Source organism: Haliaeetus albicilla, chromosome 9 (assembly GCF_947461875.1).
Source record: "Haliaeetus albicilla chromosome 9, bHalAlb1.1, whole genome shotgun sequence".
Taxonomy (NCBI): Eukaryota; Metazoa; Chordata; class Aves; order Accipitriformes; family Accipitridae; genus Haliaeetus; species Haliaeetus albicilla.
Genome location: NC_091491.1, coordinates 9,875,025 through 9,901,148, shown reverse-complemented (window position 1 = coordinate 9,901,148; position 26,124 = coordinate 9,875,025). Strand labels below are relative to the sequence as shown.

Here is a 26,124-nt window from a genome sequence, read left to right as displayed (position 1 = left end):
AAGCAAAACTACTCAAGGGCACCTTTTCAAGCAACTTAACCTAACATGAAAGCGGCCAGTGGTTCAGACATCAGTGTATACCAAATGCTTACATTAACTCACAAATTCTTAAAAGCAATAAAACAATTTAGGTTTTAAAGGCATTTGGGTAACATACTCTTTCAACCACTTGGAAGTAGAACAGTTCTAGGTATGTTTATCACAAAACAGAGAAGCTTTAAAAATACTGTATGTATCTTAGTCTTATATTCTGATGAGAACCGAATATCAAAATTTTAGAAAACTGTGAGAACTGTGTTTCAACTAGACTTGGTTTCAACTGCCAAATAAAAGACAGCCAAAACTAGAGACAGAGAATAGATACATACGGAGGGACATGAACCTGAAGATGACTCTTAGCAAATAGACTAAAGAAACCCTATTCAAACCTGTGTCAAAGGAGCTGCAGGACAATCACCAAAAGAGCTGTTGTGTATCACACCAGTCCTTCATTAAAGTAGATTTTTATTGCAGTCATATACCTCTTCCAAGAAATTAAAAAAATTATTCTCAGCCCTGGAGGCTGTTGTGGCAAGTGGTGAAAAGCGTAACAAATCCAGCAGATGAGCCTCAGATGGAAATGAGCGTTTGTGAACCACAGTTAGCCGCCAGAAAAAAGATCAGGAACATCACTAAAATCTAGATCACTACACAGCATCAAGTAAGAACAGCTTCAGGATAACAAAAATCCCATTTCTTTAAGCAAGTAACTAACAACAGGTAAGTTTTTACAAGTGAGAGTATTTCTCTTAAATCAGCAAATGTTTTAGCAAATACTCTTCAGACAGCCAAAGAACACAATCAGCATCACAGTCTGCAGTGAGGCTTCTTAGATTTGGAAGCTTACGTGGTTTTGCATAGAAATCCTACTGAATATAGGTTTCATTTTTATAAATGAGTCTGTATTTGTGAGCCACTACCTTGTATTTACCACTATAAAAAGTAATTCCATTTAGTTTACATCTAGACACAAAAATAAATATATTTTCAGACATGTCAGTTGTCACAGATGACAATGACTGACATTGCTAAAACACTTTGGAGCTCCAGAAGCCAACAAATCTGAGGCGCATTCTGGGAATTCTGGACCTCCATAACTCATTTCAGTAAATGGGAAATTGCGTGCCCATACTGATAGAAAAAAATGGAATCTGAAATGGAGAATTGGTTTGTGAATCAATGAAATGTTGTCATCCACAGGGAAAAAGGGGATAATTAATACCATCTGGCCTGCTATGTAAAGTCAGGAATAGCTCTGTATTCAACACTCAACAGGAGATTTTTAGGCTGGCTATGTGCAAACACCAAAACCAAAATTAAAGCAATTCACTAAGAATGATGCTCCTTTCTAGAGCAATTAAAACTCTGTGAATCAGATTCTAAACTGTTTTTTTACTTGGTGTGAGTTCCTTTCAGTGGGCTGTTTAAATGTCAGATGATAGTCACACCCAAAACACGTAGTAACTCCAACATCACAAGGTCCATTCTGAAAGCACTTCCACTTTTCATGGCAGAGGAGCACTACCATTTATTGTGAAATTTTGCTGATGCTGTTTTAGTCTGCGATATGTGGACACAAAATATGTCTAGGTGCAACATCTGGAGACAAATTCCGAAGTCTAACACGTGTGCTTCTTTTTCTCTCCAAGAACCATTAACATGTAATTGTTGCTTCACTGCAAGTCAATCATAATCAGAAAGGAACAATCAGTCAGTGGTAGCCTCTCCCCAGAGCCATTTTAAAAGATCATCTCACTGAAGGACTCAGTGTAATTACAGGAAAAAAGGCCAGCTCTCTCAAATGTGGGTGGCTCCAGACATAAGCACACTGGAGCCCCAGGAAACTGAGCACAACTGAAAAATAAAATCAAGTTTTGCACTTCGGTGCCAAACACAGGCACCCCATTTTGAAATTACTGTGCTCATCAAAAAAGCTACTTTCCCCAGTTTTAGGTCTTCTAATAATATTTAGCCCTTTGGTGCTGTCAGTACTGGTGTGCTCCTGAGCCAACAACAAGATGCATGCTAAAGAGCTGTGATTTACGGCGTCAAAGGAGTAGAGGCAATTGTTTGGAAAGGAGTGCAACATACCGTATTTTTTTTCAAACAGCTCTTCAACTTGCTTTCTCAAGTCTGTAATTCGTGCATTCCATTTCTCTGCAAAGAAAAGAGAAGGACATGTCAGACTACAAATGAAACAGAGAATCTCTTGTAAAATCTATGTTACCACTAAATGAAATATGCAGTGTGCTTTTACTGCTCACTTGCATACAGGTGCCTGTGGAGTACAGTACAGGCTATACCTTAAAAATATATCGATACATACAGGAAGAAAAAAGGTAGAATAAAATGTTTAAGATTACCTCCAAAACTTGTGCAGATGTTAAATCGTTTAAAAAAAACCAAAACATAAACCAGGCTAAAGTAACTTCCAAAAAATGGTTTCTCTTTGATGGCTCAGTCGGCAGCTCTCACTACCATCAGGGGTAAAGTCAGTTTGCAACCGCTGTTGATAGTTACCTAAATCTGGGCACTGAGAAGCTTAATTAGTGAAGCTTGATCAAGCTTACAGCAAGTCCATGAAGTTGTTTTGGCACAAATCTGTACAAATATCTGGGTCAGGAGGCATCATGCCATCCTTTACCTTCATCCAGTACTTCTCCCAAGTCCTGATGTTGCAAAACATCCCCATAAATCCTATTTCTGAAGGAAGATACAGGCTGCAAGACAGAAGTTATCCAAATCCAATCGTGTGTTCCATGGAGAGCTGGATTAAACAGCAGAATTTTAACATCTAATTTTCTGTCTGTGACAGAGAGCACATGTTTTCACAGCTTTTTGTACTATCTTAATACTTCTAGGAAAATGCCACAACTCTTTTGTAGATGGTACCAGATGCTAGCTGGCCTTTTAAGAACAAGTTAATAAGCAAGTATACTTGCAGCTTATTTCTTACACCAAAGACTTGAATCTAGTAACTATAGAGGTCAAAAAATGAGGCCATTCAAGCTATTACATTTTCAGTTGTCAAAAAATTCTTGTATCAGACAAGACAGAGGATTGAATTTTGAGTCTGTATCGAAAGGGCTTTAAATATTCATTCTCAGACCAATGTACACAACTTTGGTGGCCATGTTTAAGCTTATATTTTTTAATGTAATTTCATGGATATCAGTAGGACAGCATGCTTCAGATGTGGGCAAGAATAAGACCTTGTTTAGAGGGGAAAGGGCGTTTTGGCATACTGCCTTGCATCTACACATAAACTCTTCATTCAAGTTACCTGGCATATCACCTACATGAATTAACCTGTTTCTATTTTGAAATAACATCGTTGTGGATAATCTATATAATTGTTTCTGCCACCATTTTACTGCTATCCCGTAGTACACAGCTTCTTAGCTGATAAACATGTCTTGAACTCAACATTTTCTATTCCTGTGTCACTTCAACCTTGTAATATTTCTCCCTTTAACTGCAGATGTATAGCCAGATGAAGCTCTTTTGAATTCCAGCACGAACAGCAACTGCATTTTTTGTTGACGTACATACAGAGCAATGGATTAACAGCAGCGTTACCAATAAGTCAGGAAAATACGCGTTAGAATTTACTGGCCTAAAGGGGAAACCCTGCTTTACTCAACAGAGCTGGTGAACACACATGGACAGTCCTGGGACAAGGGTTTGGAAAGGCATCTGTGTGACTCCAGATTGTAACCCAGAGGAAACTGTAACAGAGTTGAGATCCCTTCAGTTCATCAAGCTTTGAAGCAGACTCAGCAAAGATCTCCTCTACAACTCAGGCTGGTTTATGTCAGAGAGAGAACAGCCAGAAAGAATGTCATACCATATTACAAAGCAACCATATAGAAGTATATAAGTAATACTGTTCTGATATTGGTTGTTGCTACAATTTTAGGAGAAGCTGCTCCCACCCAGCCTGGTCTCCCTGTGCTTGTTAGCATGCTCACAAGAGTGTTTCTATATGAGCCATTAAGTTGTCAAGGCTTCGTGTTTCTCAGTTACCAAACCCCACAATCGCTGGCCAAATACTCCATGCAGATCTTTTCAAGCAACTACTTCTGTGCCCCTCTTCCTCCAATGGAAACACTACAGGATTAATAATCAAATACACCACAATACAGGCATGTTTATTTGGAATGGTGGATACATAGAGAATAGGCAATTAATAAAAAAATCATGAACTGGCTCACATTTTGATCAGCACACTGTTTTTTTTTAGCTACTTTTGTATTTTATGAGCAAATTGTCATGTCAGGCTACAGAGATATTTCAAAATTCAGAGGTGTTATCAGGTAACCGGCATGATTTTTATTCAGATTGTCAGCATTATTACCCCTTGGATTCAATTACTGTAAAAACATTCTTTTGTCACACATTTCATGCCTACGTAGCAAAGTTGAAGAACTACCACAAAGCTAAGCTGATACTCTGGTTTTGGTAATCACTCTCTGCAAAGCAGTTTAGTTTTCCCGTAAGCACAAAGATAAGTGGTGGTTTCCTTCTATTCCTATATATACACCTTCTGACACATGGGAAACACCATCCCAATTAAATAACAATTCTGAAAACTTCTCCAGTCTGTCCACAGTGTCTTCAATTTACCCCATTCTCTGCTCCTTAGGGACATGCTCCAAATAATATCCACTATAGTAGAGGCAACCTGCACAGTGCACACAAAATGATGCTGTTGTGGTTTAACCCCAGCCAGCAACTAAGCACCACGCAGCCGCTCTATCACTCTCCTCCTCAGCTGGACAGGGGACAGAAAATATAACAAAAGGCTCGTGGGTCGAGATAAGGACAGGGAGAGATCACTCAACAACCAACTACCATCACAGGCAAAACAGACTCGACTTGGGGAAAATTAACTTATTACCAATCAAACCAGAGTAGAGTAATGAGAAGTAAAACCACATCTTAGAACACCTTCCTGCCACCCCACCCTTCTTCCCAGGCACAGCTTCACTCCCGAATCTCTGCCTACCCACCCTCCTCCCCAGCAGCACAGGGGGACGGGGAATGGGGGTTGGGGTCAGTTCATCACACGTTGTCTCTGCCGCTCCTTCCTCCTCAGGGGCAGGACTCCTCACTCTTCCCTTGCTCCAGCGTGGGGTCCCTCCCATGGGAGACAGTTCTCCATGAACTTCTCCAACGTGAGTCCTTCCTATGGGCTGCAGTTCTTCACAAACTGCTCCAGCGTGCGTTCCTTCCATGGGCTGCAGTCCTTCAGGAGCACACTGCTCCAGGGTGGGTCCCCCATGGGGTCACAAGTCCTGCCGGAAAACCTGCTCCAGCGTGGGCTTCCCACGGGGTCATGGCCTCCTTTGGACATCCACCTGCTCTAGCGTGGGCTCCTCCCCGGGCTGCAGGTGGAGATCTGCTCCACTGTGGACCTCCATGGACTGCAGGGGGACAGCCTGCCTCACCATGGTCTCCACCACGGGCTGCAGGGGAATCTCTGCTCCAGCACCTGAAGCACCTCCTCCCCTTCCTTCTTCACTAACCTTGGGGTCTGCAGAGTTGTTTCTCTCACATATTCTCACTCCTCTCTCCAGCTGCAATTGCAGAGGGATTTTTTCCCTCTTAAATCTGTTATCCCAGAGGCGCTACCACCATCGCTGATGGGCTTGGCCTTGGCCAGTGGTGGGTCTGCCTTGGAGCTGGCTGGCATTGGCTCTGTCAGACATAGGGGAAGCTTCTAGCAGTTTCTCACAAAAGCCACTCCTGTAGCCCCCCTGCTACCAAAACCTTGCCACACAAACCCAGTACAGATGCTCAGGTACTAAGCACATCCCTATTCCCATCAACATGCCACACAGTACTCTGTGGGGAAATAAAATGGAAAACACACAGCAACTCTAAGCATGCTACAGGCTGGCAAAACCTGTGTTCAACAGCATGTCAAAATGGGGAAAAAAGTATCACACTTTCCATCACTGTCATAGTAAGACAACAACTAAGGGGACTTTTTTTTCCCACTAAAATGGTATGACACAACTGCAAGACACAACTTGAAGCTTCTGAGCGTCTGATAAAATCTCTAAGAAAGCAAAAAAATGTTGTGGGAAGAGATTTTTACTGACAATGTCAGTTCCTTTCAGCAAAGATATTTTTAACCTGAAATATTTGCTTCAGAAATATTTCTGAAATGCAACCTCCCTTCCCAAAGTTTAGCAATTTCTATCAAGCATTTTACCAGACACTTTTCATTCCTCCCCCTGGTTACAATTATTTTGTTTTCCACTTTGTTTTCCTGTTTTCATGAAACTAAGAGCACAGCACATTATTGACCCTGCTTCTCAGGCCACTTGGGGTACCTGATCTCTGACTCAATCAAGACATACAGGAAGTCTCTCCAACTCACAGCTATCAAACATCTGGATCTCATCAATGTTATGTAAAATACTGAAAGTCCTTATCAGATGAGACAGATTTCTCTCTCAAGCATCTATACCTCCTTTCCAGTCTTCTGAGTGTATGTGCCTTTGTCACTCTGCAGCTACTCATGATAGAATTAAATACCTCCTTTCTCCTGTCCAATTATCTAATATTAGACTTCATTAGTCAAAGGTGCAAAGTCTTCTGAAATGTCCAAACAGCAGCACTGCAACTACCAACAGTTGCTCTTTTTTTCATTACAGCAAATGAAGTCTATTTCTCCAAAACCTCTCACATTCATTTTGTGTTTTAACCAGACCTTGTAACATTGTAGAGAAATAGCACTTTCTGTAGGTGAACCCCAAAAGCGAGTATGAGGGGCAATAACCCCAATACAATTTAGGAAGCCCAGGAATAAAGATCTCTGAATACTGAACCCATGAGCTGCAAAACACTGTAATCTAACTGCACGGCATGTGGTTAAGAGCAAAGTTTTCTTGAGAACAGCCCAGAGGGTTAATCTACCAAGTCAACTCAGAAACAACAGTGAGCAGGTAAGCTGTGAGATGTTCTTTGACTGGTGTTTCAACATTTCAAGCTCAACTCAAACTTTTATCGTGCTAATATTTTATTACCTTTGCTCTCCATGTCTAATCAACCTCACTGTTTATTCCCTTCAAACACTGCTGGCCTGCCAAGCTTAGGTGCCATTTTCGACTAAGGGACTATATTCTAGCAAACACTTCTGTAGTATTAACTGCTCAATCTTCTCCTCTACTAATGTTGCCATTATGTTCTCCTGATCCAACCAAAACATAACTAATGCTACATGTGGAACTGCCTATTAGTATTAATGATCTTTTGAGAATAGAGCTCTCAACAATGTTTTATTCATTTTTGATGAAATTAGCATGAAATAACATGTTTCATGCAAAACAGATTTCTGAAGAGGTTCCATGGGGATTCTTCAATTGACCTCAAATCCCAGTGTTCCTAATAAACATCTCAAACATTGTGCCAAAGGACATATTCCTGATGGCTCAGAACCTTACAGAAGTACACAGATTCATAGGATATCTGCCCAGAAACCAAACCAAAACAAGAAATAAAGGAGAGGTATGGGGCTGCAACAAATCACATGGGAAGTATTTTTAACCAGAATAACTATGGTGTGTGGATGCGTTTCTGCAGTGAGAACTCTACATAAGGCATCATGAAAGAACACTACCAAAAAGACCCCAACTTTTTGTGTGTCCACAGGGATCAAGGCAGGTTACTTGGCATAACACTCATTTGCTTACCTTCCCAAATGTGGCTGCCCTCAGCACATCTTCATTGCTCACAGCACGTATCAATAAAGACCAGCTTGACCGGCTCCTGACCTCTAGTTTGCCATAATTCAGTACACTAGTAAATTCAGTCTATTTTCTTGTCCAAGAAATCAGCTGACAAAAATCTAGACTTATTTTTTATTTTATTAAATTACTTGCAGTGTCTATTCAGATGGTCACTTTGAATAATGAGAAACAACAGAGGTAGCCTATGATGATGATTACACTGCTGCAATACATCTACAAAGAGCCGTACACTCTTAAATGAATATGCACACTGGTGTGTCTCACTCCTGCAGTGTGAAATTGTCTAATACCTTTTTATAAAACAAAACAGAGAGACAAAACAATGTCTAATTTTTATCTTACCAAAATTGAACTCTCTCACTTTTCTTCTCCCAGTATTGGCAGCTTCATTAGCTGACTCGGTATTCTTCGGTCTCTTGTTAGGGGGCAAGTAGTCGTCATCATCTTAAAGAAACATAAAAATATCACTATTTTAAAGTCCAGAGAAGTCATGTGCAACATTGGAACTGCTTTGAATTTCAAAGCTCTAATGCAAGTAATGAACTGTGCTTTATCAGAGCATCACATTTTGCAACGAATTACTTATCTGAGTAACTTTAGAAAGCTACTGACCTGGGTAGGAACAATTTGCATAAGAGAGCCAGCACAAGGTGTAAGATGGCAAAAACCAAAGCTTCTTATGTACTTCCTAAGGAAAGCAATATTGTGCTCTGAAACACGACTGTACATATCATGATCACAAAATGACCACACAACAGCAAAAGAATTCAGGAAATAAATTGTGCAGACACAGACTACACTTTTTATCTAATTGGAAGTATCTTCCCACTAATAAGTCTTGAAACAGTACCTTAGTTTTATCTTGAAGAGCTCAAAGGTGCTAAAACTGGTTTCAAACCTATGTAAAACTGATGGACGTAACTGAAATTCATTGAACAGGTCAGTCCTACCTCAAACACACACAAACAGACAGAGGGGGAAAACTGCAAACCCTAGGTTATTTTTCAGTGAGCTGCTACTTAGCAAGTCACTTCCCAATCCAAAACACTACCTTCCCTACCAGTTAATGAGTTTTTAAGATTGTCCAATTACCAATATCTGCAACCTTAGAGAAAAGAAATGGTTAAAGCAGACAAAGAAAATTAATTTCACATACAGAATAGCATCTGCCCAGTTTACGTAGGAAGAATAGTATTACACATTGACATCTCTTGCACCTATGCAGTTGTATTATATTCTGTTAGAGAAAACCTTTTCAGAGCATTTTTACTTTTGTGGTAAAGGCCTTCACATATACACAGAACTTAATGACTATTCTCTTATTACCTTTTCTGTTGAGGTAACGTAAGAATTATTTTACTGCTGGGTTATAAAAAGGTGAATTTAATGCTAGAAGTGTCAACTTTGTCCTAAAATATACTACCTAATTTCTGAATAGCTAATTTGGTGGTCTTAATCTTACCCATTCCAGAAGCAAGCATTACAAAAGCCAATCTCAGAACTGTTTTAAAGCAGTTATAGGACATGTAATTCAAAAAATACAAGAAATACAGCTGACTTCCAACCAACATCCTAGCATGAAAACAACATGGGACACTGGTTAGTGGCTTTAGTGCCATTCAGATGAGAAAGGGAGGAAGTAAGTATAAAGGTTTCTATCTCATATTTATTGATATTAGACAAATAAATTGAAGCTTCACTTACAACACCTTTAACACATCATTTCTGTTTGGTACAATTCTTCCCAGAACCTACTGTTAAATAGATATTTTATATAACTACAGTGTGCTTATAAAACGTGTTCTTCAGAATGAATGTTGTAAAATCTTTTTAAAATCTAAATTAATGGCTGCTAAATAACGAGTATCCTTCATTACCAGTGCTTGAAAAATATGTGAAAGATGCAAATCTCCGTCACGCATCATTTCAAAGCCAGCCCAGTCAGTGAAATATGTTTCCGTATATTCCGTATATTCCGTTTATAAAACTTCTGGACTAGTTATGTTTACCAAGCAGTGCACGATCCAAACAGCAGTCAACACTGGCACATAATTCTATTTATTTAGTACCAAGTAATGCAGGCATTGTAAAACATTGTTTGAACATAAAAATGCCCAATGGACTGAAATCAATGCACTGGAGAACTAACCTTCGATGGTGACCTCGACCTCAGGATCCTCACTTGTTTCTGAAGGGGCATGCTGGGAAGAATCTGAAGGGGGAAAAACAGGACTGCTGAATGATGGTCACAGAAAAGATTTTTAAGCAAACACTCTGTGATTCTGTATTTAAACTAACACTTGTCAAAGAAGCCCCCTGGCTCACTGAAACGTTTTGCACAGTGTGCAACAAAAACAGAACCAAAGATATTTTACCATAAGCCTTTAAGGAATTCTAGACAAAGGTAAGGAGGTGGGGATTATACTTGCTAAATTGTGTGTACAGTAGTGAAGAGTTGGTGTTAATGACAGTGGGAAATTCCTTATTCTTGGCTTAATAGGATTAATACAATCATAAATATTTTCCCTTTGTTATCAAGGGTTACTGAAAATATAAACAAAGGCTGTGTGCCCCTACAGAAGATATATGTCTTTACAGACTCACAGTTGTTGCACTATAATGATTTCCATAACAGGCTGCAAGGCCAGCAGTGAAAAACGAGAGGGAAATTCATAAACACAATGCTTTCGTTGGGGCAGTTCGCACCAACATAATAAACAGGATTAGGCTTATCAATACTCAGTGGGAGAAAGAGCAATTTGCATTTAACTGCAGTAAAGTTTAAAAAAGTGAAGCTAATTGTATTGGAAACTATTTCAAAACTAAGTAGCAATGTATGAAGGAATATATTTTAATTATTCTGGCAGAGTAATGCTGCGCTTGTGCATTTTGAAGAGTATCTTCTTTCAGATCTCTGTAAGCTGGAAGTATGATATCACTTTGGGAGCAAGTCTGAAGGAATCTCTGTTTCAAAGGCTCTTCACGTGATGTCATGTGGAGTAGAGATTCAGCAGTATCTACTGAGACACCTTAACTGGAGTCTATTCAAACTATGTCAAATATATCATCTAGTTCATGGAAAGCATAGTATGAAGTTTTGATCTAATTCAGAGTGAGTGCTGGGTAGGTAACTAGCAAATGCAAAGCACAACAAAAGGAAAGAATTAGGACGTAATGGTCATTCAGTAGATGTGAACATAAAGTATGGTCATAAAAATAACTACCACATCAACTGATCTCTTAGAGCCTTTTTTGAGAGCATTGGAAAAGTTTAAAAAACCAAAACCAAACCAAACAACTTTTGGAAATTTAAGAACAGCCACAAAGACTGGCAAATGGTCCATCTAGTCCAGTACCAAATCCCTGAGAAATTGTCATAATTAAGAGAAACATGCAAAAATGTCAAAGCAGATGGTAACAAAGTTCTGGAAGAAAACTCCCAGATAGGACATTTCTTCTTAAGTCATATTAAACCAACTGGTTTAAACTCTAAAGTAAGTTTTTTTAAACAAAGTGTTATCATCACTAGGTATTTTTTGATCTTAGCTCCTAGGCAGCAGCCTTCTTCACAGTTCTAAATGTTGTCATTCGCTGGCACCGTCTCCAGTTTCTCAAACGTGATTTCATTCAGTTTAAAACAATTTATTTTGATGCACATAACCTTAACTTTCTGATTGCTGAATTTCAATCACACCATGCTCCCTACTCATCCAATGTCACTAAGACCTCAGACACCTTTATCAGCTACAGCTAATCTCGGAGATTCCAGGCACACGTTAATTTTGCCACTTCCTTTTTCACCATCTTGTCAAGGTTACTGGAGGGGAAAAACAGCGAAAACCCCCAGTGATATACACCAACAGATAAGTTTGTACATCCCTCTAATGTTTTCCTCTGCAGAAAACAATCATTTCTGCAAATCTGCATCACAGTCTGTAGCTTTCAGACAAACTTTTGGAAGAACTTCAGATGCCTATTATATGTATTTCTTTAATAATAGTTAGGATATACACCAAAGGCTTCATAAAATCCAAACACTGTCATCAATTTTTCTTTCTTACTCATTTTTGTGAGGATTAGCAATAAATAATTTTATTTGACAGAATCCAGACAAGACTGCCTATGCTGTATGCCTATTTAAACAACAAATGAAATCACTACCTATAGACCTTTTCATAAATACTAACCTTCATGAACAACAGGTTTATTCTATTCAGCAAAATCAGGGTGCAACTTTCAGCATCTCTCTTACAGAAACTTGTAAAGGAGATCAGCTTTAAGAAAAGGGTGTGTAACAACACCATATTCTGACACAAAGGGCCACACTCAGCATCTGTAGCTATAAAATTCTACACAGTCAAAAACAAAGCAGAGTCAGAGTCTTGGTCGTTTCATATCACACTTCCCTTTCCTCGGGCTCTCTCTTCATGGTGAGGCATTATGCTTAGGAAAATAGAGTACCTAGATTATTTCTTCTCAAATAAGTAGAGTTAATAGTACAGTCAGCAAGAGCAAAGAACTATATTCACCTTTATCAAGAGAAATGCTTTTAAATTTCATATAATGGTACCCTTAACTATGGTGATATTTACCTTCAAAGCAAAACTAATGAGATTTGCAAGAATGAGTATTGCTGCTAGCTTAACTTGGCCTTAAAATCCAAAAAATACTCATAACTCAGGTTTGAGAGTCAGGTACCTAGAATGAACTAGCTGCAGTACTTTTAACATCATGTCAAAGCATTAAATGTTGGGTGACAAGCACCTTACAAATGCAATTTATGATTTAAAAGAATGACGACTCCCATCACAACTTGCTTGTAGTAAGCCACAGAGTGGCATGATTTGGGAGATTAAAAGCAAAACAAAACAAAAACCCCAGAAGTCAACCTTGTGGAAATGTGGAAAGAGAATGGTTGGAGAAGATGTGCAACTTAATTAAAGTGCCATCTTTTCAAATATTTCTGTAAAATAATTTCCAATCATGTTAAATTATTCTCATGAAAAACATTTCATATCTCTAACTTTGTACTGGTATTTCCACATCTGTTCCTTCACTGCAGTCGGAACCCTGGTGGCTTCCTTTAGACAAATATAAAGTAAAAAACATACCGTAATAAAAACACAAAAGGAACTTTTAACATCGACTATTCAAAGCAAGGATTTTTGTAAGGGAAAATTCCAGAACTATAACGTTCACATGAACAACATACAGAAGGCTCAATTTCTGAATCTTAAATTCATGACAGCAGGAGCACTCGTGACATTATAAAGAAATTCACAGGTTGAAATGCAGATCAGTATTTTCTAGTGTTTGCAAATGGACAAACCAGTATTTTTAATACAGACTGTAAGAAGCTGAAAAGAAATGTACAATTTTTGAGTAAATTTATTTCGGATATTGTTCATATATAGTAAGTGTATGAGGAGTAAGGAACTCCTTCCACTAAACACAGACTTACCATATACTTTGTTCTGTATATAGCCATTCACCTCACACACAGCTGAAAGAAAATGATCAAGTTGTACTCATAATACATAAGCAGAAGTTTACTAAACTTTATAACCAGTTATGAAACAGACTGAATTTCATGATCAACCTGATGTTCCTTCAGTGATCAACCTGATGTTCCTTTTTGAATTTAGGAAAGAAAGAAGTGAGATTCTCTTCTGTATGTCTCTCTACTTGGACACCTGAAAATCAAGGCAACTTAAATTTTCGCTTCTGTTGAAGTTTAAGTTCCAATACCCTAACTCTTACTTCAAATCAAGGAAGCAGAGCTTTGAGAAGTACAACTCACACATTCAATTCCCAAAACAGATGTGAGAAAAATACAACTAAAAGATTTACCTGTGTAACTTTTTGCAAGAGCAATTTTTTCATCCATCTCTGATGTTTCGGAAGGGCCTGCTTGGGAACAAAGAGAATGGCTTTTAAATTGTGTCTCACAACAAACACATTTTCCCAGTCCATAGAGGAATCTGCCAAATAACTCTTAACTTCATATATCATATAGAATTTCATACTTTCTGTAATGTTGAACTTAGGAAAGACCATGTGAAATACTAAGAATACATAAATCCTTACTCATCCAGTTCAACAGAATAAAAAAGTTGAGGGGCTAATGGCAGGGGTGTGCATTTCTTGGACTACTGAACTGTCAGAGACTCATGCAGAACAGCAGGTTTTCCATTTTTTTGGTGTTAATAAACTAATTTTAAAACATGAAATGTTGATGGTTCTGCCTTTTTCCAATGAATTTTTAATCAGCTAAATCTTCCTGTTTGTTAAAATTTGTATTCCTAGGGAGTCCTTTTTGACTTTAAAATTTCTACCTACACTAAATAGACAAATTCAGAAAGATTAAAATAATTTACAACACTTCAAGGTTGTTTGCTTTTCATCACAACAGCTCTTTTGATGGCTATATATGGACTGCTTTAAAAAGGCTGCTGCAGAAAGCAGCACACAAATGACACTTAAAAGATTAAATTAACACCCCTAAAATCCTACTGCTTAACACTTTGGCACTCCTGCAGTTATACTGAAAGGAGTGAACTGCTTGCAGCACAAATAGCTTCACGCTGACCAAGAGATCGTTCTATACCACAGAGATAGGTATATAAAACTAGCCTATGTGTGGCATACAGGAATGTATAGGACTCAGTGGAACTGAAGGATTTGGACTAATTGTTCTGTGTAAATCAAATCATTGCTGTGTTCATTTGCAAAAGCAATCTGCAGAAGATCATATACCACCCCCCACCCAAAATTATGGCCATTTAGAGGTACGTTTAAAAGTGTATCAACAACAAATACTAATAGCTTCACAACAGAAAAATCTACTGTTAACTAATAAGGCAAGTGAAATATTTCAAACTCATTATTTCATATACACAGTAAGAAAAGATAGAAAAGAATGTTGTCACAATCAGACTTTATGAGTATTTCAGTCAATTGAAAGTACATGTACAGCATCAAATACTGTGAGTTATTAAAGAAAATTACTATTTAGGGATTAAATTTTAAGAAGAAAAACATAACTATTAGGTGGTTACAATGTTTGGTTTAGACAGTTCTGCCTAGTTTGATTGCTCAGATTTTCAAAGGGATTTTAAATTAACAGGATTTCAAGTGAGGAATCTATACAAGGTTCTTTGTTTTACATGCATTTCTTTCAATAAGTGCTGTTTTAAACTGCTCCTGCCACTTTTTCTTTGCTGGGGCATGTTTGAGTTTTTTTCTATTTGTCTCTAACTCAGAAGAGCTCTCTGACTTGGTTCAAAACACGGCTCCAGAAAGTGGTACTGGCACAGTCAAGACCATATTCCAAAGATGGGAAAAAGCAAGGGGAGGCAAAGAAGCAAGGCAGAAGCCCAAGACATCAGTGGTGCTCTAGGCCACACGAGAAGAAATTCTCATCCAAATAGTGTGATTTGCAACTGTTATGGGCAAGTGGGAATAGAACACAGCCTCCCTGGCTGTGCTGGAAAACAACTCTGTGGACTAAATTTGCTTTTATTTAAATCAGCATATTCAGTGTACGCAACCAAACGGGAGTGTCATTTCCTAAGAACTCTTCAGAACATGCAATTATTATAATTCATAATGCACTGACACACAGAATCATGCATCCCATTACAAGCAAATATCCTATTATAAGCACGTATTTTTGTGTTTACTCCTTAATTCAAAAATCCTGACAGGATTGTTTTACCTACATACTCTGCAGTAGTCTCTATATTGCATTATCTGCATGCCAAACACATGCTGTCACACAATAAAAAAGGAAAAATAGGAGTCTTTGACATATTCAAACTTGAAGAAAGATTTCTCTAGTTAAAAAGATACACTTACTAGGCTTACAGCCCTTGGGATTAAGCACAGAGAATTAAATTCCTTCATTGTTAATGTCAATAAAAAACTACATATACATGCAGTAAACACATCAGATTTTTTAAAAGTGACCCACACAGATTATTTTATGAAACCTGAAGCTCTTTTTTTTCATATTATGAAGTTTTGACAGAAGAAAAACAGTACGAAAAAATTGTTTCAGGAATTAAAAAGTGTAAAACAATATACTCTACTAGCTTAATTTAGTAAAGACTAAAAAATTAAATTTAAAAGAAATCTGAAAGTTCTGCCACCAGGAGATATTAACAAAAGAACATACAATTCCACTTTACTGCATTCATGCACATAACAGGCAGACACACACACATCACATAACTAAGAGCAAAAAACAAGTACAGTGGTAACCAGATCAAAAGAAGTTCCATCTAGGAATAAAAGTATGAGGAAATCACAAAAAAGAAAAAAAGAAGAAAACACAAGATAGAAGAACTTAATTCCACTGCAGCAGGTAGGATACAGGAGGAAGGATGGACACAAAGGTGGGAGATTTAATTACTAAAACCACAGGACACATTAGAAGTAAAATCTTGCAGTATGATTAAGTCTTGGAGTCTGAACTTAAGATTTGTAGGCAGAGCTAAGCAATATCACCTTGTATCAGAAAAAGCACCAAGTATGCTCTTCAGCTAAGAGCCAACTCTGCTATGCAACAAAGACACTTAGAAATTCTGTAACACTCAGACTAAAATTTGGTCTTTCATGAGCAGATAAATACCTAACAGACCACTGCACCTAAATCGTGTACTTGGGCTGGGGTTCTGCATTGAAGTGAAACCTTTGTTAAAGATGGCTGTTGCCATAAATCATAAAATTCTGTAATGCCTGTTACAAATATGTAATTTTTCACATTCTAACAATTCCTTTAAAAACAAGAGTAGATGTCATTACCTCGACAGTCACAGCTATTCCTTCTGCTTACCCACCAGCAAACCATTTACTTACACTGAGATCAAATATCTCAGCCTCAGTTTCTAATGGATTATGTCCTAACGCTACACAGACAAACCTGTGCCACTTGGCAGAAGGAATGGATTTATCATCTCATGGATTAGCATCGTCAGCAATGCTCACTTTTCTGGTCTTTTTTTTCGCTACACAGATGTTAGCAACGTGAACAATATGTAATTACCAGGGTAATATCAGAATGCCTTTAGGAAGCACAACATTGTGCTTTCTTGTTTTCTCAATATATTCTCTGCAATTTCTTGGTTTGAGACAGTATCTACACACTGAGTCTTACATTATGGCGGTTAGAGTTCTGCCAGGCTAACTTTACAGTTTTAGCCCCATTAAAATGGACATTACTTCTAGTATTCTGGGACATCGCCAAAGGACAAATATTTTGTTGTTAGAGACATACTAAAAGACATTCATGACTTCCAGCGTTCCAGAGTGAGAATAAAAACACAGTTTACATTCCCATTTGGGGCTTTTTTTCCAGCAGAAAATATTTTCAATCTCATTTGGTTTTGGATAAATGTCCTGTATTTTAACTGCCTCGCTAACATTTCCAGAAATTCCAAAACTGATAGCACTGTTCAACCACATGGTGTTTTAAAGAGAAAAGACGTTAGGCAGTTTTTACTCACTTCTGAGTGGTTTATGAGCTAAACGAGTCAGTTCATTAGACAACAGTTTGTAAGCTGAACCAGCCAATTCACAGGATGCACTGCTTACAGCTTTTTCCTTCTGCTTTCCATTCTCTTGGTTTTAACTTCAAGGCATCAGTGGTAACTGAAGACTTGCATCCACAAAATTGACAAGATAACATGCCTCTTTCGGGAAATGTTTGATCCTTAGTCAGCAATTTACTCGGTTCTGCATGGGCTATGTCTCAAAAAAGCTTGCTTTACTGTGTGCTGATGAAGAGGACTGGAGGTGGTACATATCCTCAAGAAATTGTCTTCATGTATTCCTGCTTCTTTGTAAATTAAAAAAAGTATAGCTCTTAATTCTATTCTGTTAATTCATTCAGAGCTGTTCTCACTCTGGCACTGATATTTTGATCTCATTTTTTCCATCAAAAGCCATCAAGATAGCCTGGGTCTTGTGGACAGCCTTCTATTAAGAAGCCAAGATACCTATCTGTTACTGTCCAATACATTTATGCATCAGCTGAACAGTCCCTCACTTGCAAGGAAACTGGTATAGAAGCCAGGAGGATTTACAGGCACAAAGATGTATTTGCATCAACACAGTACAGAACACATGCCCTGCTACTTGGCTTTAGGATCAGGCCTTGCACATACTCAGCTGGTCCGGACGTCTGGCAGAAATGAATGCCGGACTCTCTGCAACAGCCACGGAAATATTCCCACAGCATATTAATATGCTTAATCTAGAAGTACAAACCACAGTTCAAGGACTAAACCACATTTTAACTACTAAACTAAGGAACAGCATTTTAACTAACATTTCTTTTCGTAAGAGCCTTAATAACTGGTATTTATAGGTAAGGTATATGCAGGAATATCAACTATGATAGCTGGAATGCTCCAGTATGCATTATTTAGTCCTGCAGGTCTCTGCTCAGTCCTCTTCCTCATTTAGTCAATAGTCAAAATCTGGACTTTTCTTCCAGAACAGGTTGTCTTTGATATAACCCAAAGCATTTAACACTGCAGTGACCTTCACATTTGTCCAGGATACTGGAAAAAAAACCCACACACTGCCATACTGCTAGTGCCCACTGATGGAAAATTGCCTCTAATACTCTGTCAAAACACCCACATGAAGTTTTTGATGGCTAAAGTCCCTATTTCCCAGTCTTCTCACTGTGTACTCCTAAAACATTTCTAAATTTAGTAATACAGTATTAACTCATGGCAACATCCAAACACTGCAACATTCTATGAGATAACAAGAGATGAAAAGAACGTCCACCTACAGGTATAATTTTTCCCCCTGTTTGATTAACAGGAGAATTTTCCACACAGCGCTTTGGTCAGCATTACAGATTTGTGAGAGGAAGCAAACACTCAGAGAAAAACAATAACCATGAAATTTCACCAGTAAATCATTTTCTCCAGGAAGCCCCAGGCACATTGCTGTTCTTTAACAGTTAAGTTGTTTCTTCTCATAAATCGATAACCCCAGCTTTTGCTGTAGGGTATTTTTAGTAAGAACTATGACCCTAGCCATTTTCTTTATTTTGCAGCACGTCTCTACAAAGGCAATGCTTGGGCAGACTTGCGTCATTCCTCAGGAACACACCTCAGGATAACTGCACTTTTTTAAGGTTCACTTCTCTGCACAGCAACATCATGCACACACAACCCCCTATATTCCTCTTGAATTTATAGCTCTCTGCACTTTGTACAACCTTTGGCTTGAATCTGAGTGGTAGCAACTCGAAGAAATGAAGGGGAAGCTGCTTTACTCTGGGGAAAGCAGCATGACCGGACACGGTAACATCCCTTTCAGCTCACAGCACCCCATCACTTCTACCAACACACTCGGTTTTGTCTGGTTTCAAACGCAAGTTTGGAGGACTACACTGGGAGGGGAGAAACGGGGAGTTATTAATTGAGCACCATTTTATCTGAAAGAAATATATAGTGCTCTTTAGCAATCAGAAGATTTAAATTTAGGGTTCTGTAAAAGACAGCAGAAATTCCTCCCCCCAAACCCACATTGCTTAGACTTCACTATGGAAACATATTGTATAAATGGGATTTTTTAGCTCAGACAAACATGCTGCAGTACAATGGGTTACTATTTTGTAAGGAAGCGATTTCAGTACAGACTCTCTTCAAACAGCATTGGATTACACTTTGGGCTATTGGCCAAATTCTGACATTGTTTTTATGCATGAAATGGAAAGCCACAAGAGGCTGAAAGGCAAAAAGATGACAGGACTTGGCTTTGGAAGGAACAATGATTAGGTTGTCTCTAAAAAAGTATCTATTTTTACTACATTATATCATGCCTGTAACCACCCCCATCCCCTGAGGCTAGGCAATGTACAAATATGAAGAAAAGATAATCCTAATACCAGAGAATTCACCTTTCCAATTCTGAACTTGAGTGGTGACATTTTGCTATGCTGTACAGTTAAGATCTCTCTGAACAGTGCTCGTACGCTACTTGAGACATGCCAGTACGAGAATATTGATTCTACAATCCTGTAGTTAGTTATTAAAGCACATTAGAAAATAATCTCAAGAATCTTTGTGTCTAAACATGCACAAAAATGTTATCTCAATAATATATAATATTACAAAATGAAAGGATGTGCTGTTCTGCACTTCATTGTTGAACATGCAGCTATCCTTCAGAGATGCGTGGCAGCTTGCCTGTGTTCCTCTGTATTGCTCAATTAACCTAACGACAAATGCAAACAGGCTGAAATAATAAATTTAGGGTTCTAGTTATTTTATATTGCCATTTATAAACATAACTTCTTAATTACTGTTCATTTCAACCTACAGAAATAATGATTTCTTTTCTCCAAGTTGAGGTTAACTTGCAGTATTAACTGGATTCGTAGAGATGAGGCAACCAACTGAGAGATACCTTAAAACATACACAGAGCCCGAGCCATGGACCTCAGTAACGTTGTTACGCTTTGTCTATATAAATAAACTTTCAATACAATTTTGACACATATTGGTCATTCCACACAGGAAAAGTGATTGATACACTATAAAAGTTACTGAAACTTTAAAACTAAAGAAAAGATGTGCTCTAGACAGCATTGTTATTATGGTTTATTTCCTGTTTAAAGAGGTCACTGGAATTAAGAGTGGAATAACAGACCCTCAGAAAAAAACCCAAGCAGTTCAAGACTCACGGAATTTCTCCTTCAGCCCACACATATGGGTATGCTGAAGTTACACTTTTGCTCTTTTGGTGTTCTCCAGAATAAATGATAGCCACCACGGAAATACTGTATCATTGCACATTTAATGACCAAGAATAAGTAAAAAGAGAGGCACAGAGAGAGCAACACTTAAGCAATCAACCCTTTCATGAGATAAACACATATGAAAGTTAGTATCATTACCTGGAATATTATATTGATAATAGTCAGGATCATCCGATTCCTCCTTCACTGTTACTGTTGCCATTTCCAAAGCAACTCCTGTAGAAGCAACAAAGGAATCAAAAATAGAAACTAATAACCAGATTCTTAAAAAAAAAAAAACACAACAACAAAAAAACCCAAACCCAAACAAAACACCCACCAAGATCCTAACTGGACTCTACTCAAAAAAAGAAAAAAAGAAGGATTTTCAGGTGCTGAGACACTAAGCAACTGTTGAGTTAAAACAACCTGCTGGTTTCTTATGTTTCAATTTAGTCAGCACCAGAAGCGATTCAGGATTAAATGCTTCCCTACAAACTAGACATCCTTGAAAATAATACCTTGGATCTTAAGAATTTAAAAAAATGGTCTCCTTCCTTTTTGCCCATTACCACAGCCAGAAAAAAAAAAAAAAAAAGAAGAAAATTATTTTAGCACTCATTGTGCTGAAAGTAATTCTAGACCTACTCCTGCTCACTCCTCTGTACAGCCAAGTTCAGATACGGTCTGCATCAAACTGTGCTGCTGATGGAGCAACACCAAAGGTCCTCAACTGCTCTTGGCTTCCTTCAAGTGAAATATCCCCTCCATAAGCCTTCACAGCATTCCCTAAAATGTTTTCAAACCATGCCGACAAAAGGAGACTTACTTAAAATACCTAGAAAGCAGCACTGGAAAGAGTCTGGGACTGACTTGATGCAAAGCTCAAGTCAACTCTTCACACGCATTAAGCTAAATGTTAACCATGCAGGGTTCCCCAAGCCACAAGTTTAAAGTTGCGAAGCACAAAGAACTAGAGCAAAAAACGGGACTAAATATAAAAACTTAATTCTTATACAAAATGCTGAGCAGTGTAGCCCAACCCAACAAAAGGGAAAATCACCAGCTTATCTCTAAGCACACCTGTCATCTCATTGGCTTTAATGGGATTATTCATGCCCTTACCTCAAAGCATACACTTAAGCATTGCTCTGCTGCAGATCACAGTGCCTTGCAGGATCATGTCCTACTTGCAGGGGAACTTAGGGATGCTTGGGCATTTTTTTTTAAACAACAAATAATGCCTTTTGCTATTTATTATTTATTTATTTCCATTTTAGCTAGAAAATTGACATTCTGTCATTTTTAATATTTTAGTAATATTAACAAATAAGGTGTTTTTCGCTCCCCATTAGGGACAAAGTGATCTTTAATTAGAACAAAATAAAAACCAAAGGAGGATCTTCTGCACTTAAAACTAAAATATTTACAAAGATAAATTACTTCAGTGTACAAAATTTTACAAATCTCCTCCTTCTAGAAATGGAAACATTTCGCTAAGATTCAATACTTGATAAAAAAATCCAATTGAAAAGCGGACAATTTTAAGGAAAGAAAAAGTTTTTCTTCTCAGAAAGGATGGGGTTTTGCTGCTTTTTTTCTTGGAGCTTCCTATCTTCGTTTAAATTCAGCCTTCTGAACACAAACGGACCATTTTTTTGCAAATAAGGGCAAAATTTTGAACATACCAGAATCCTCATTTGGTTCCGTTTTCACTTGAATAGGAGGACAACTACAAAAAGAAACAAATCAAGCACATTGACATTATAAAAAACAATTATCACATTTTTGGAAAGTTCCTCAAGCTTTATAGGCTGTCAAGGAAAATCAATCTCCCAGTACTTTTTTCCAACTAGGAACATAAAAGTAAAAAGCCCCACATATTGGCTTATCTGATTTATCTCAAGGGAATTGCCAGGATTCTCCTATCCCTACATTTTCAGGACATATACAATATTCAAAGCATTTTTACCATTTAATGAGAAGCAAACTCAGAAGCACAGAAAACTGATCCCTGTTTTCACATTAACCAATTTTTTATTTATTCCAGATATAACCTCTTCATTTACTAACAAAACAATTTTAGTTTTTTTAATCGAGGAGGGGGAAGGAAGCAACAATACATCTGCTCCCCATTGCTGCCGTATCATAAAACATGACAAACTTATCCCTGACTGACAGACTATGAATTAAGAACACTCATTGGGCTAATTAAACCGAGGGGAAACTTTGCCATCTGTTTAATTCATAACAGTTTCCCCACAAATAATGGTCAAAAGAAAGAGAAAATTCAGCTTCCGTGCTTTTTATAATCCCAGGCAAGCAAAAGTTATCCAAAGGTCAGATGGACAGAAAAAGCACATTAAGAGAAAGATAAACTATATGAAAATACATAGTTGATATAAAAAACCACATTATTTTAAATTCACCTTCCACCTGGAGGTATAATTGAATGTGAAGGATCTGTCATATGAGCTCCTGAAAGTTAAAAGACAATCTTTGAATTTCCCGTACCCCGTTTACCTTAAATACAAATTGAAAATGTAACATTGATTTCATGAAGCAAAAACCTGTTCACATTTTACAAGCATATGTGCATTATTTCTGTATTCACAGATATGAGGGAAAGATCTCATTAAACTGCTTCATTAATCTAGAAAGCAACATGAATATAAAATTACTTCAAATGTGCATTTCACCATGCTTTTCACTGCTCTCTTTCATGATGTTAAGTGAAAATCTTGGGAAATAAAGGTAAACAAGTCTTTCACCTAAACTCTGCTAAAAGAAAATGGATAGTTTTACAGAGATTCAGCTTAGTCCTAAATTACAGCTAGAAACAAATAAATTATGTTTTTAGAATGTCATTTACCACACTGAAAACCTGCCTTGCATTTTCAATACAAATATATTATTACCAGAATCTCTGTAATTTCCCCACTCTCTAGTCTTCTTACTAGGCACAGGCAACACATTTCTAATTTTATTAATCCAGCATTGACTTCTGGCTGTTTGACCTGAGAAAGTGAAACTTTTCTTTTTTGTCTACATTCCTATAGAGATTGCTTCATCCTCTTCATAAAACAAATCCTCACATATATGAATTTTCAAGTAAAGCAACATGATCCCAAGAAAGGAACAGAAGAAAGGATTTCTTCTAAGCTAGAAGTGAATCTTTGTGGAGTTTTTTAAAACTCACTCTAGCTCAGATTTTTTTAATACATAGAAGCTTTCATAGGAAGTACAACACCTAGCCACTTCAGAAGATTAAATCAATTTTTAAAATGAGATATAAATGCCCAAATCAGCTATGTATTGGAACACAGAGCACTGCAAAGTCTTAGCATCTTCTAAAAATGCAATGCAGTCCATCAGTTCACTTCTCCTTTCCCTAGGATACTATCCAATTCACATTAAATTTAAATTCAGTAAAAGGAGGAGGATGCAATAGAACAAATTTTATCTCTAATTAGTTGCTCATGGCAGAACACATAAAGGAAAAGGTTATAGTTCCATAAGTAAGGCAACTCGCAGTCTAGGATTTTCTGCAGTTTGCCACTTTATCCACATGACCAAATCTTGTATCTATATTGCTATTTAAACTAAAATTCTGATCTGTTTCTGTTTAGTCTGAGTAAGTAGTAACTTACCTAGGTGTTTCTTTGGCTCTAGGAAAGGCCTGTGTGGAAATATGGAAAGAAAAACCCATAGCTTTAGCAAAGACATCATGACCTACTTGGTAGCGTAACACTAAAGAGAGAGCAGTACTGTTTAAGAAAAACAGGCTGCAATGTATTTAATTAAAAATTAAAATTAATTGGACTTAATTTAAGTACAAAACCAAAGTGGACAGACCAGCACAAGACAGAGCAAATAACCTTTTGATGGTAAATGAGATCCCTGACTTGTTTTCCAAAATCCACTTCAGGGTTGAAACATCGTAATTTGCTGGATGTTTAAATGCAAGTCCTTCGGGCAGGCCCTGCACTACCACAGCAGACTGGTCCCTCTGAATCTTCTCATATGGCACAGGCACCACTGTTGACTTTCCTAAAGCTTTACCTAGGAAAAAAAAAATAAAAAAGAGATCGCTTTGAGGTCAAGAGCGCTCAAGTTAGCAAAAGGACAAGCCCCTTATAAAACTTTTTACTTTGGAGAGGATTGGAGCAAAAGTAAGGTGCAGATGCAAATCTCTACAGGAAACCAAGTAGTGCTCACATTAATGTGCACTGGAACCCACTGAGATACAGCAGCTTTCTTGAAAGAAAACTAAATGGGCTGTGCTGTGCAATAATGTCAAACCATATCCCACAAAACACATCAAGAAGAAAACTATCCAATATATGCATATGTTTTAGAATCAGCTACTAAAAGTTAAACTCACCACCTTAACAGCAGTATAGTTGGAAGGCTAAGATCATGCAGTACTTCCCTCCCAACTGGAATAAAAATATAGAAATCCAGAACAGCTATTTAGAAGACTTCAAAGCACCCACCATAGCAAAAGCAGAAAAAGTCCTCCACAGACTTTCTGAGAGCTTCCAGTTCCACAATATCCACTGTCAGTCTGTTTACAGGTGGTATACTTTTTGTTTTCTGCAGTTCTGCAGCCCTCTCCTCTTCTGTAACACCTGGCAATTAGTTATAAAAATAAGACAAAAATAAAATAGTAAGTTATTAAAACTCCCAGTACCTAGTCCCTCCAGTTAGGCTACAGACACTCAAGAAGGAAGGATTCCTGCCAGAAAATCATAAGAACTTATTTGCCATAGAAGCAAATGCACTTATCTATGTACGTAAGCAATGAGTAAATTTAAATTTACACCAAAAATAATATATCTTCCTTATCACCTCAGAGGTGTAAGAATGATGAATTAAGAGACACATCCAAGCAGGCTTTTTTTTTTTTTTTTTCCCCATGAAGAGGTAGAAAACACTATTAATCTCAGGACACTTTTTATGGAAGGGATTTGACTTCTGCCACAACAGCTCCTGTATCTTTCAAAAGACATTTTAAGTACACATCTCTTGTCAACGAATAGGAGGAGTTGCAAACAAGGCATCATCATGCAGAACAGAAGATTTCAGCCCTACACCTTGTTCTAGACTCTGAGCAAAAGTCATTGCAAAAGGAGTGAGGTAATAACAACACTCCAATATTAAGAAGCAAACAGAAGTGACTGTTTGAGGTGGCAGCCTTCCTTTCTTATTGTTCAGTCCTTGCAAAGATTTACTCAGAATCATCCAGCAAAAATAGGGGAAAACATCAGAGATATTCTGCATATGAAAGATAATGCAAGGGAGATCTGTGTTCCTATGTGCAAGAGAAGTACTGAAGTTGTGTCATGATTTCACCATGAGCAAGCACAGTGGTAAGCCTGAAACACTGTGATTTACATTACCAGTACTGCTGGCATCATAATTCTTCGCTAATACAAGAAAACAAACATCAGTCTGAACAACTGATTACAAATGGGTTGTGAAATGAGCTGAAGCAGCAATGCTTTTAGTAAAAACACATTTATAATCTTAAAAACTTGTATCTTCATTTAAAAGAGAATC

The 26,124-nt window shown here is 37.7% G+C and overlaps 1 protein-coding gene across 7 annotated transcripts in view; it reads right to left on the bottom strand.

Moving 5' to 3' along the window:
* GTF2I (general transcription factor IIi) overlaps nucleotides 1–26,124 on the bottom strand; it is an 80,464-nt gene that overhangs the window by 29,327 nt on the left and 25,013 nt on the right. For 4 of the 7 annotated variants that reach the window (XM_069791483.1, XM_069791490.1, XM_069791489.1 and 1 more), the window contains exons 4-14: nucleotides 25,059–25,193; nucleotides 24,441–24,624; nucleotides 24,213–24,241; nucleotides 22,992–23,040; nucleotides 22,251–22,294; nucleotides 20,722–20,799; nucleotides 13,650–13,709; nucleotides 13,261–13,302; nucleotides 9,949–10,011; nucleotides 8,142–8,243; nucleotides 2,131–2,196 (exon numbers count right to left, since the gene is read on the bottom strand). In XM_069791483.1, the coding sequence (XP_069647584.1) occupies nucleotides 2,131–2,196; nucleotides 8,142–8,243; nucleotides 9,949–10,011; nucleotides 13,261–13,302; nucleotides 13,650–13,709; nucleotides 20,722–20,799; nucleotides 22,251–22,294; nucleotides 22,992–23,040; nucleotides 24,213–24,241; nucleotides 24,441–24,624; nucleotides 25,059–25,193 (852 nt within the window). The remainder of the gene's footprint in view (nucleotides 1–2,130; nucleotides 2,197–8,141; nucleotides 8,244–9,948; nucleotides 10,012–13,260; nucleotides 13,303–13,649; nucleotides 13,710–20,721; nucleotides 20,800–22,250; nucleotides 22,295–22,991; nucleotides 23,041–24,212; nucleotides 24,242–24,440; nucleotides 24,625–25,058; nucleotides 25,194–26,124) is intronic. The other 3 variants (XM_069791485.1, XM_069791487.1, XM_069791488.1) reach the window with 3 other exon arrangements.